General features: G+C 42.8%; 1 protein-coding gene across 4 annotated transcripts in view; it reads right to left on the bottom strand.

The window, feature by feature from the left end:
• SGSM2 (small G protein signaling modulator 2) overlaps positions 1-12,824 on the bottom strand; it is a 156,267-nt gene that overhangs the window by 54,176 nt on the left and 89,267 nt on the right. For 3 of the 4 annotated variants that reach the window (XM_087717179.1, XM_087717178.1, XM_087717180.1), the window contains exons 3-4: positions 6,421-6,583; positions 2,159-2,320 (exon numbers count right to left, since the gene is read on the bottom strand). In XM_087717179.1, coding sequence (XP_087573305.1) covers positions 2,159-2,320; positions 6,421-6,583 — 325 coding nt within the window. Of the gene's footprint in view, positions 1-2,158; positions 2,321-3,812; positions 3,903-6,420; positions 6,584-12,824 lie in introns of all 4 variants that reach the window. The other variant, XM_087717181.1, reaches the window with a different exon arrangement.

Here is a 12,824-nt window from a genome sequence, read left to right as displayed (position 1 = left end):
CCATTTCCAATAGAAGACAGGAATTACCAGTTCAAGCCTCCTTAGGCAGAAATCAAACCCACGTCCATGAGGAATGCTATGGGTTGACAAAGATCCCTTCCCTTCCTTGCTACAGGTCGGCCTCACTTAACAACCAATCACTTAGGGACTTTTTCAGAGTTATGACGGATCCCCCCAAAGGTACAGACAGTTTTCGACTTACAACAGTTCACACTGAAAAAAGTGACTTATGACCATTTCCCCACTTATGACCATTGCAGCATCCCCAAGATCATGCGATCAAAATTCAGATTGGCAACTGATTCATATTTATGACGGCTGTAGGTTTCCGGGGTCATGTGTTCCTGTCTTGCGACCTTCTGACAAGCAAAGTCAATGGGGAAGCCAGATTTGTTTAGCAACGCTGTTCCTAACTTAACAACTGCAGTGATTCACTTAACAACTGTTAAGTGCAGGAAAAGTGCTAAAATGGGACAGCATTCACTTAAATGTTTCACTTAACAACTTAAATTTGGGGCTCAATTGTGGCCGTAAGTCGAGGACTACCTGTATTTATGATCCAGTTCTGGAGTTCCAACGGCTGCATGCATTATAACCGGCAGTTATGTGATTTCATTTTGGGCATTTGGCAACAGGCTTACATTTACAGCGCTCTGTAGTGTCCCAAGGTCATGTGATTTCAATTTTTGATGTTTTTGTCCAGTTTCTGGTGTTTACTTCCAGTTTCTGGCAAAAAAAAACACTCACTGGATAAAGTCATTGTTTTAATGACTGCTGTGTTTGCTTAATGACCACAGTGCTGCAGAAAAGGCCATAAAGTTGGGTGCAGTCACATGGTGACCTGTTTAACAACTTGGTACAATTTGCGACCATAATTCCAGGCTCAGTTATGGTGGTAAGTCGAGGATCCCAGATTGTTGGGGGCAATATGCTGACTCTATAAACTGCTTAGAGAGGGTTGTAAAATACTATGAAGCGGTATATAAGTCTGAGTGTTATTGCTATAGCAGGCTAATTCTGCCGACTGTCAGGAGTTCAATGCCTTCGATCCTGACCAGCTCAAGGTCGGCTCAGCCTCTCATCCTTCCGATGTCAGTAAAATGAGGACCCAGATTATTGGGGGCAATATGCTGACTCTGTAAACCGCTTAGAGAAGGCTGTAAAGCACTGTGAAATGGTATATAAGTCTGAGTGCTATTGCTATTCCCTGTATGTCTGGGTTCCACCACAAAACCGCGGAGGACAAAATCGCGCTCGACGAAAGCGCGCATTTGACGTCATCACAGTGCGATGAAAACATCGCGCTGTGATTGAAAAATGTAAAAATAAAGCGAAAACCTTACCCTAACCCCCCCAAACCTAACCCTAAACCTAACCCTTAATCTAACCCTAAATCTAACCCTAAACGTAACCCTTAACCTAACGCTAAACCTAACGCTAACCCTTAACCTAACGCTAAACGTAACCCTAACGCTCTAAACCTAACCTTAACCTAACCCTAACCCTAACCCTAACCCTAACCCTAACCCTAACCCTTATCTTTATGTGAATCGGCTTGCTTTAATTTTAATTCAATTTTTAATTTTTTTCATCGCGCTGTGATGACGTCAAATGCGCGCTTTCGTCGAGCGCGATTTTGTCCTCTGCGGTTTTGACGGGTCACGGTATGTCTGATGAGTCCCAATATAGGAGGAAATTAGTCACATACTGCCTCCTAGCGAGCAATATAAGTAAAAACACCACGTAGGACATAACACTATGCATAAATAGAGAAACTTCCTACACCACCCAAAAGCAGGACGGAAGTGTGTAAAAACCTTGTATGCAGGGAAATGTTCAGTGGTGGTATTCTCCCGATTTGCAGCAGTTCGGGCAAACTAGTAGTGGCGGCCGTGCGAGGCTCCGCCCATCCACCCAGACATCATCACGGACCTTCTGCGCATGAGCAGATGGTTCTGCGCATGCACAGATGCGCCCTGGGCGAACGAATTACCATTACCGAACCGGTAGTGAAGATAATAGGATACCATTACTGGACATGTCCTCATGTAACATCCACAATTCAGTGCTCTGAAAAGTGGACTGCATATACCATCCCTTGAACAAAATGACCACAAACACAAAAAATAAGCTAAGCAAACCTTCACACTCTTCTTACCTATTGTTATCCACAAGGTATTGCACAATTTTATCAAGCACCCTCTCGATCAGGGCGGTGCGCACCCAGATGTGCTTGATGGCTTGTGGGGACAAAGAAGAGGGCTTGCTTGTGGTTGAAGCTTGCCTCTTCAGGGATTCTTGGCCAGCTGGCTGGTATTTTCTGTTGGGGGGGGGGAGGAAGCAGAATCCACATCAAAGGTTGTATTTGCAAGAGGTACACATTCTTATCTCCAAATACTGGCAGAGCACTGATGCCCCAGTCTCAGTCACCACAAAGGAGGCTCCAATATTATCGATTTCTATTTCATTTTAATTTTCCCATGGTTATTATTAACTATCGAGAACAGTGTTTCTCAACCTTAGCAACTTTAAGAGGTGTGGACTTCAGGAGACCATCTGGTCCTAGGCATAAAAGCCGACTGGATGACTTTGAGCCAATCAACAGAAAACTCTGAGTTCGAGTCCTGCCCTAGGCATAAATCCAGCTGGGTGACTTTAAACCAATCACCTGGCAACCATGATTTCTAGTCCTGCTCTAAGCATAAAAGCCAGCTAGATGATTTTGAGCCAATCACCAGAAACTGTGAATTCTAGTCCCGCCCTAAGGATGAAAGCCAGCTGGATGATTTTGAACCAATCACTAGGCAAGTTCTAGTCCCACCCTAGGCATGAAAGCCAACTGCGTGTCTTTGAGCCAATCACCAGAAACTGTTGAGTTCTAGTCCCGCCTAAGCATGAAAGCCGTCTGGATGATTTTGAACCAATCACCAGGCAACCTGAGTTCTAGTCCCGCACTAGGCATGAAAGCCGACTGGGTGACTTTGAGCCAATCACCAGAAACTGTGAGTTCTAGTCCCGCCCTAGGCATAAAAGCCGACTGACTTTGGTTCATTCCCTCTTTCAGAGCCCAACCCATCTCAAAGGGTGGTGGTTATGCTGAAGATTGGAGGAGGATGTGTTTATCGCCTTGAGTTAGTGATAAATAATAGTAAAGGCGGGATATCAATAAATAAATATCCTAGAATAATGCTGAATCTCTTAAGCAGACTTTATCCTTTTGCTGGCCACTGAAAGTGAACAGAGGCAATAACTTAACAAACTTTATCATATATATTGAAGATACACAAGAAAATAAGCTATTCTCCTCTGCACCATATATAATGTGATGGTTCCAATTATGCCTGTCTGCCAGAAGAAAATCTGCCAGGCAGGGCAGCCTAAGTAAATGTTTTAGTTTGTCTCTCTTCATCATGAATTGTCTCTATCTTTGGCCGTTGCTATGTAAAATCCAGCCACAAAGTGGTGGAAAACCAAGTTTAAGAGGAAAGAGCAGCCAAAAAAAACCCTAGCGGTTTCACTGGCACAGGCAGCAACTTTGCTTGCCATTTCAACCAATTCCATTCACAGCCAACTCAATCAGCTGCTTAAATGGTGAAATGTCACTAAGAGAGGGGGAAAAAAATCCATATTTTTCCAAAGTGTTTCCTGACCACCCAAATGGCCATGAGCAAATTAATTTAAAAAATTGAAATTTGGAGGGAAGGGAAAAATAAAAACGAAACGTCTGGAAAATCATTTTCTCCCTCTTCTAATTACCCAGTCAAAAGGAGGAAAAGAGGATCTTATTTTTCTCTACTACATCCGATTCTCACTTAATATAAACTAGTGACCTGAACAGAGACGGAAACACAGTCGGAAAGCCGAACCACCTGCCTACATTCTCCCCGTTGCTTACAGATGATCTGCAAAGGAAAAGAAGAAATGGACAAGTTCCCTTTGGAAGCTCTTCGTGGAAATTGAATGTGCAAAGACATAACTTGGGATCTCAACTTAAGAGACACAGAAGTGAATAAAGTCAACGTGATCCCCAAGGGATTTTTTTTTTTTTGCTAAATTGGGGAGAAAAGGGAAGTTGCCAAGTTTGAAAAGCGCACATCCAGAGCAATCTTTTCCAGCCTTCCACACGGACACAGCATAATAGTTCAATGCGGGCTTATGGAAAGTGGTGAACTAGAAGGCACCGCAATGAATCTGTTGATGTAATGCATTGTTTATGTTAAGAGAGATTCAAGCACCAATTTGGACTAAATGCAGTGGTGAGATCCTACCAGTTTAACAACCGGTTTGGTGGTCACTCGTTTCACTCAGGCATGTGCCTGACGTGCGCTGCGCGCATGTGCACAATTTTGAGAAAAAGTACCTTCCATATTACTGCTGGGGAGGAAAACAGCTGAGGAGCAGCAATCCGCTTTGCCGCGCGACTCAGCTGAGAGGATACAGGTGAGTTAAGCGTAGGGGGGGTGAGCATCGTCAGAGCAAAGTTCGCTCCCATCTGATGGTTGGCGCTAACGGTTCGCCTGAACCAGTCACAACCGGTAGAATTCCACCCCTGGTTAAATGTATTTATTTAACTACCAAATTTGGAAACCGGCCATCTCCCCCACAGAGCAAAATTGTTAGAGATTTTGGACCAAGGTTGATTCTAAAGCCTCTGGAAGATATAGAGCGACGATGAACTCAAACATGAAGGTCTACCATGAATTTTAGGAGACACAGTTGAAAGGGAAATTACTGCATTTTTCAGAATATAAGACGCACCTTTCCCCCCCCAAAATGGGTGAAAATCTAGGTGTGTCTTATACACTGAATACAGCATTTTTGGCCTCCTGATTCTCCGTCCCGCACATTCCGTTTTTCACAAAAATGGGTTTGGGAGTCCTGCAGAGCTCCTGGGGGCTGAGGAGGGCAAAAACAAGTGAAAATGGGCCCGTTTTTCACAAAAACAGGAATGTTTTGCCCTCCCCAGCCCCCAGGAGCACTCTGCAGGCCTCCCATACCCTCTGCATGCCCTGTTTTTCACAAAAAGCAAGTCGTCCAGAGGGTTTGGGCAGGCTGCAGAGTGCTCTTGGGGGCCGGGGAGAGTAAAACTTTTTTTTTTTTATTACCTCTTCAAAATCTTGGTGCATCTTATACTCCAGTGGGTCTTATAGTGCAAAAAATATGGTATCTGGATAGCATTAGCCAGCTAGTCCTTGACTTATCACCAGTTGCTTAACAACTGTTCGAAGTTATGACTGACCGGAAAAAGGAGACTTACTACCCAAATTTCAGACTTCTGATGGTAAGACCCTCTCCATGGTCACATGACTGAATTTCGGGCACTCAGCAAAATAGCTGCATTTACAGCAGTTCACCGTGTCCTGTGGTCACGTGACTGGGTCTTACAATGATTTTGCCAAAAACCAGCACTTACTTCCAGTTTTCAGAAAAACTGTGGTGTTGGTTTTGTTTTGCTTAATAATTGCAGGGTTTGCTTAATGACCACAGGGTTTTATTAATGATTGCTGCAAAAGAAGTCATAATTTTATGATCGCTACAACAAATGACCCTAATGGACAGGATCCACAAAGGTTGTTTGTCGAGGACTTCTTATATTGGATTAATAATGGTCAGATGATTTTCTCTTCCCTTACTGTACTTTTCCCAGGAATCATATGTAACTTTGAATGCCAAGAGAACAATCTTTCATTATTTTTATTTTTTTAGATTTCGAGGGCACTGGGACAAAGAGACTAAGGACTGGATGAAACTAATCAAGGAGAGAAGCAACCTAGAACTAAGGAGAAATTGCCTGATATTTAGAACAATTAATCATTGGAACCACTTGCCTCCAGAAGTTGTGAATGTTCCTATACTGGAAGTTTTTAAAGAAGAGATTGTACAGCCATTTCTATGAAATGGTATAGGGTTTCCTGCCTGAGCAGGGTGGGTTGGACTAGAAGACCTCCAAGGTCCCTTCCAATTCTGTTATATACCAAAGAAATATGATGGGCCCTATCCATAATGCTCTGATCCTGGAATTATCTCATTAAAAATAACCATGGTGGCTACAGAGAGTGCAAGATCCATGATTATAATACCATACAATACAATAGCAGAGTTGGAAGGGACCTTGGAAGTCTTCTAGTCCAACCCCCTGCCTAGGCAGGAAACCCTATACCGTTTCAGATAAATGGCTATCCAAAATCTTCTTAAAGACTTCCAGTGTTGGGGCTTTCACAACTTCTGGAGGGAAGCTGTTCCACTGATTAATGGTTCTCACTGTCAGGAAATTTCTCCTCAGAAATTTCTCCTCAGTAATCATCTCTTCCGGTTGTGCCCCCAAAGAGTGGGATGATCCATCTCCAAATGGTGAGCAGCCTGGGGCATCTGACTGGCCACTAGGAAAAAACACACATGAAAAATGAGTGTCTCCCTCACCTGCCTTCAGCCTGTTGCAGCAACTCCTGCACTTTCTTGCATATCTCACTGGCCACGTCATAGGTCTTGCCAACCTTGGTGAAAAGTGCAGCGATCTTGTCCGTCCGCAAGAAGCCGGATGCCCGACGCTTCAGCATGTGGAGAAGGCAAATTTCTACCATCCCTGGGAGAGGAAAAAAAAAACAGAATACAAGGCCAGTGAGCCATAGCTTCTTGTAGCAGAAACACATATGTAAATCATAGAATAACAGAGTTGGAGGGGACCAGTGGTGGGATTCAGCCGGTTCGCACCTATTCGGGAGAACCAGTTGTTAACTTTCTAAGCAGTTCAGAGAACCGGTTGTTGGAAGAAATCTTATTTTGCTTTTTCCCCACTTTACAGGGCTAATCCTGTAAGGAAGACGGGAAGGAAACATCCTGGTGTTGTTTCTAGTCTAATCTTTATTGCCCTGCTTTCAGAAACTGCCTCTCCGGTTAACCCTTATCACATTGTAATAGCTAAGGCGAAGCGCCCATCGACCTGAGTGACGTTGAGTTGGCCACACCCAACCAGTCACATGACCACCGAGCCGTGCCTACCTAGCTGGTCATTAGGGCAGAGGACCGGTTGTTAAATTATTTGAATCCCACCACTGGAGGAGACCCTGGAGATCATCTAGTTCAAAACCCCTGCTCGAGCAGGAGTCTCTATCACAAGGGTGGCAAACTCAAGGCCTGGGGACTGGATCTGGCCAACAGGGTGCTTAGATCTGGCCCGCGGGGCCGCCCTAGAAATAGCAGAGAACTGGCCCATGGTGGCTCTGCCAGTGAAAATGGATCTCAGGAGGGCCGCATGTGGCCATTTTCAATTGTGACGGCCTCCTGCTGCCCTCTGCCAGTGAAAACGGAGCTCAGGGCCCCTTAAGGGAATGGAAGGATTTATATTCCTTGCAGACAGCTTGTCATTTGCATTCTTTTTAGAGAGTGGTTGAGGTCACTTGGAGGTTTATTTGGATGCAAATGACCAGCTGTCTGCAAGGAATATACCATATTTTCAAAGTATAAGACGCACCTTTTTCCCTCAAAAAAGAGGCTGAAAAGCTGGGTGCGTCTTATACACTGAATACAGCATTTTTGTGCCTCCTGAAACCCTGCCCCCTTCACCAAAATGGCTGTGCATAGCTTGTAGGAGGCTTTCAGAGAGCTCCCGGGGGCTGGGGAGGGCAGAAATGAGCCAAAATGGGCTGTATTTTGCTCAAATTTGCCACCCGCCCCCCAGTCCCAAGGAGCACTCTATAAGCTTCCCAATGCCCTTTTTTTGATGAAAAATGGGCCCATTTTTGCAGAAAATGGGCTGTTTTTTGCTCATTTCCCCCCTCCCGGAACACTCTACAAGCCTCCTAAGAATTATTCATGCTCTTTGTTGTGGGGGGGGGGCATTTTTGTGAAAAACGGGCCGTTTTGGAGAGGTTTGCAGAGTGCAAAAACTTTTTTAAAAACCTTGGTGTGTCTTATACTCCAAAAAATCCTTCCATTCCCCACTATCCTGTCAGAGCTGAAGAAGCTTCTCGGATGAGAAGCGAAAAGTCTTCAAAGAAAAAAACAAGGAAGTCCAGTTGCCTCCTGAAAAAGCATCTTTGGGACAACCATGACCTGGATAACTGAGAATCTCCACAGACTTTTAGTTATGCAATTTTAGCTACACCCTTTGAATGGCGTGGGAGTAGGAATGGATTTCCAGAGAAAACTTGCAGACTACAGGAACCAGGAGCACCAGTCAGGTGACTCAGAGGACACATAAACCTCCAAGTGCTTCAGTGACCCTCTAAAAGGATGCAAATGACCAGCTGTCTGCAAGGAATATAAATCCTTCCGTTCCCCACCATCCAGTCAGAACTGAAGAAGCTTCTTGGATGAGAAGTGAAAAGCCTTCAAAAGAAAAACAAGAAAGTCCAATTGCCTCCTGAAAAAAAGCACCTTTGGGACACTGAACCACAAATTGAGAAAAGTGCTGGATTCAGACAGAATATTTGTAGCTCAGGTTTGAACTTGGTGCTCTCTGAGCATAATTGTTTTCTCGCAGATGGTTCTCGCAGATATCAGCACTGATGATGTTACCTAGTTGGGTAATGAAACGTCTGCAGGAAAACAAACTCAGAAAGCACCAAGGACCTCACACAGCATAGCAAACCATGGGGCTGAACTGTGGTGCTCTCGGTGCTCTCTGAGCTTGGTGGTTTTCTTGCAGATGTTTCTTGAAGACATCAACACTGATGATGTTACCAAGATGGGTAACGAAACGTCTGCAAGAAAACAACTAAACTCAGAGAGCACCAAGGCTCTCACACAGCACAGCAAACCGTTAAAAAGCATAAGCCAAGTGAACACTTGCCAAGCTGCCTTTGTGAAAATGGAAGTGTATCCCCTCTTTAATTGATATTGTCGTGTTTAATGTGTGAGCCTAGCCAGCTGTGCACAAGGAAGGACCCATAACACTGAACTCTTAAAGCAAAGAGGCTTAGTTCCAATGCAACATTTGATTCTAAGGGTTGCAGCCTTTGTGAACATTTAACAGACATCCATCAGTCTCTCTGGGAATTGGCATCAATTATTCCAACACAATCCAGATCGTGTAAAATGAGCTCTCGGAAACATGAAAGCTTATGAATCACCACTTTAGATTACCAGAAATGAGAAATGTTTGTGACTCTGCAATGTTGATAAAGACATCTGACATATAATTCATTTGTTAAATTACCGATGGCTGAATTTAGCTTCTTCTCTCCTCTTTGATCTCACCGTTTATGCCCACGTATTAAAATCTGAAGCTATCAACTGGATTGAACTGCACGGGTCTCTTTGTGCTTAACACCCACAGAATATTCCATCTATGAACAACTTTGGTTGATCTGTGATTTCATTTTTTTTAAATGAATGACATAGCAAAAAGAGATGCATAGCACGGGAGGGCACAGAAATCTTAGAGACAGCCTGGTTCCCAACCCACCCTACAGATTTCTGCACCCTTCCCTGAAAGGAGGGTTATAAAATATATTTTGTCTTTTCCAGACTGATCTAACCACAGAGGTCTGTCTGGCCTGCCAATTAGAGCAAGCAATTTCTAAGCAAACAAGCTGGCTTTTTGGCAGCTTAAAACAAAAAATAAAGCAACAGAAAAATCATGATCTATGGGGAAAGATAGATGGGGGGAGGTTGCTTTTAAAAAGGCAAATCTTTTTCCTTCCAAAACATTTTATCTCAGAAATATACCGCAGGAAAAGATTGCGACTCTGCCTTTAAATCCTCATGAAAAGCTTTCACAGACTGTTGTTTGAAAGAGGGTGAATGCCTAATGTGGCCTAATTAACTATGTTTATCCAATAATATTATTATTTTTTGTTAATATAGAGCCTACAAGGGATCTCCAACCTTGGCAACTTTAAGACTTGTGGACTTCAATTCCCAGAATTCCTAGAGGCAACTTTAAGACTTGGGGACTTCAATTCCCAGAATTCCTCAGGGCAACTTTAAGACTTGTGGACTTCAACTCCCAGAATTCCTAGAGGCAACTTTAAGACTTGGGGACTAAAACTCCCAGAATTCCTCAGGGCAACTTTAAGACGTGGAGACTTCAACTCCCAGAATTCCTCAGCTAGCTTTGCCGACTGAGGAACTTTGGGAGTTGAAGTCCCCAAGTCTTAAAGTTACCAAGGTTGGAGACCCCTGTCCTAACCAAATTAGAAATGCTCTTCTTAATTACAGGTAGTCCTCGATGTCTGACCACAATGGAGCCCAAAAGTTGCTAAGCGAGACAGTTGTCAAGTGAGTTTTGCCCCGTTTTACAACCTTTCTGGCCACACTTGTTAAGTGAATCACCAGAGTTGATAAGTTAGTAACCCGATTAAGTCAATCTGGCTTCCCCATTTGACTTCGCTGGTCAGAAAAAGTGATCCCATGACTTTGGAACTCAGCAACGGTCATAAGTCTGAACCATTTGCCCAGTGTCTGAATTCTGATTATGTGATCATGGGGACACTACAAAGATCGTAACTATGGAAAAAAGGTCATAAGTCACATTTTTTCAGTGCCATTATAACTTTTAACGGTCACTAAATGAACTGTTGTAAATCGAGGACTACCTGTATCCCGGTATTAAGCAATAACAAAGGGACAGAAGAGACCTTTGTACATTCATACACTGTGCCACAAACTCTGACCCATACTGACAACTGCTGCCTGAAGACACACCTCTCTTTGCCAAATGACAGTAGGTGTTTTTTTTTGTAAAATTACCTGCCCGATCAGGACTAACTTTAATCAAAAGAACTGGAATGAAATTTAATGGCACAAGGTTTGCAGCAGATGGCCAGTGCTAAATGGCAGTCAAAAAATATTGACCGAAATTACAGGTTGATAGATGGGAGAGTATAATTTAAAACTAGCTAAACTTAGCGAAATTTAGTGATAATAGATATAGTTAAATGAATAATTGATAATGATAATAATGTATACAATGTGTAGGGTTATGATAAGTAATAACTGGATATGAATATTGAATGGCACCCATGAAAGGAAGATTAGAAACCCTTTTGGATTATATATAGATGTTAATAATAATAATAAAAAGAATTAAGTTAGATTCAATTAAGTCTTGATTACTAGGAGGGAAAATGATATGATGCAGGATATAGTTAAATAAAGGAGAGATAATGATAATAACACACACACACACACACACACACACACACACACACACACACACACACATATATGGGTACAATGTAAGGAAATGAGATGTAAATTGTAAACAGTGATTTGGAAAGAAGGATAGAAAACTTTGTTATTAAATATTATGGATGTTTAGCTAGAATAGGACAAAAGGATTTAGTGTCATTGGAGGATTTTAGAAATAGTAAATGAAATGCCAGTATGTGGTTATGTATTAAATCTTGGTATATTTTATGATGAAGGACGTTTAAACAACTATAGTCAAATGAAAATGGAGATATGATGACGGTAGCATGTACAGGGCGGGGCATAACCTTTTCCTAGGGGGTCACAGCAAGATCGACAGCAGTTTACAACTTCCGCGACACCTCATTTTAAAGCCCATAAAAAACTGAATTGAATGAGCTATTAAATGTTAAATTTGCTTTAAGAATGGCTGGAAAATTCGATTCGGAAGAACAAAGGATCATTGACAGAATAAAATGCATTGCCTTTCGAGAGGCTCGCGATGCTGGAGCGACGTTTATCAATCGAAAATGGATTGCAAACAAATTGAAACGTCATCCGGATTGGGTTACTGATAATTGGAACAAAACAGCCCAAGAATGTTTCACAAAATTTGGAGAAGGGCGTCCTCTGCAACTGTCCCAAGAAAGCAAAGCCATCATTGCAACTGGCAGTCGCAAACAACGAAAAGGAAACCGAAAAGTGGCCCAAGAAATCCTTCAAATTCGTGGAAAACGAGTTGATCAAAGGACAATCGGCCGATATCGAGAACGAGAAGGTTTGAAGCCATTCCACGTCATTTGCAAACCATTGAAAACTCAAACACACGTTCAAGATCGGCTTTGGTTGTGCGATTGGTTGTCTGAATGGACCGAGGAAGATTTTCTTCATTTGGCGCCATCTGACGAATTCTTCGTTTATGCCATTCGAAAACCGAATTTCCAGAACGATCGAATTTGGGCTAAAGACGTCGACGACATCGCCAAACATGAACGATATCGACAAATCGTTCGCAATCCGACTTGCATCGGGATTTTCGTCATTTTCACAGCCAAGAAACTGCATTGGGTTTTGAAGGATAAAGGGGAATCCTGGGATGGCAGTTATTTCCGTGAGAAAATTTTATTGGAGAATGTCATTCCATTTCTCAGTGATCCAGACAATGTCTTGGTGGTTGGTGAGGCTGTCTTTCTTCATGACAAAGCTCCTTGCATGCATGCAAATGCGACTCAGCAATTGTTAAAGGAAAACAATGTCGAATTTTGGGGCAATGACGTCTGGCCGGGAAATTCGCCAGATCTCAATCCGGCAGAGAACATTGGGGCCATAATTAAGGATGAAGTGGAAGCTCTGATGATTCAGGAGCAAGGTCAAAATCGATATTCGGTTGAAACTTTGAGAATGAATTTGGAAACTGTGTTGAAAAATCTGGAAAATCGAACGGAACTGTTTGAAGATTTGTTGTGTTCTTATCCACCTCGTTTGAATGCTGTTCGAAGGGCTAATGGTGGTCATACTGACTATTAAATCGTGTCAATAAACTCAGTTTTTGATGGGCTTTCTAATGGTGTATGAATTATTTGTGTTGTTATTACAAGTGTTGCTGTGACCCCCTAGGAAAAGGTTATGCCCCGCCCTGTATAAATATCTGAGTTAAAATACTTGAGTTAATATGAATTATGCTTGATGAC

Source organism: Thamnophis sirtalis, unplaced genomic scaffold (assembly GCF_051295495.1).
Source record: "Thamnophis sirtalis isolate CommonGarterSnake01/CBP01778 unplaced genomic scaffold, rThaSir2_p1.2 scaffold_6, whole genome shotgun sequence".
Taxonomy (NCBI): domain Eukaryota; kingdom Metazoa; phylum Chordata; class Lepidosauria; order Squamata; family Natricidae; genus Thamnophis; species Thamnophis sirtalis.
This window is presented reverse-complemented; position numbering and strand designations above follow the sequence as displayed.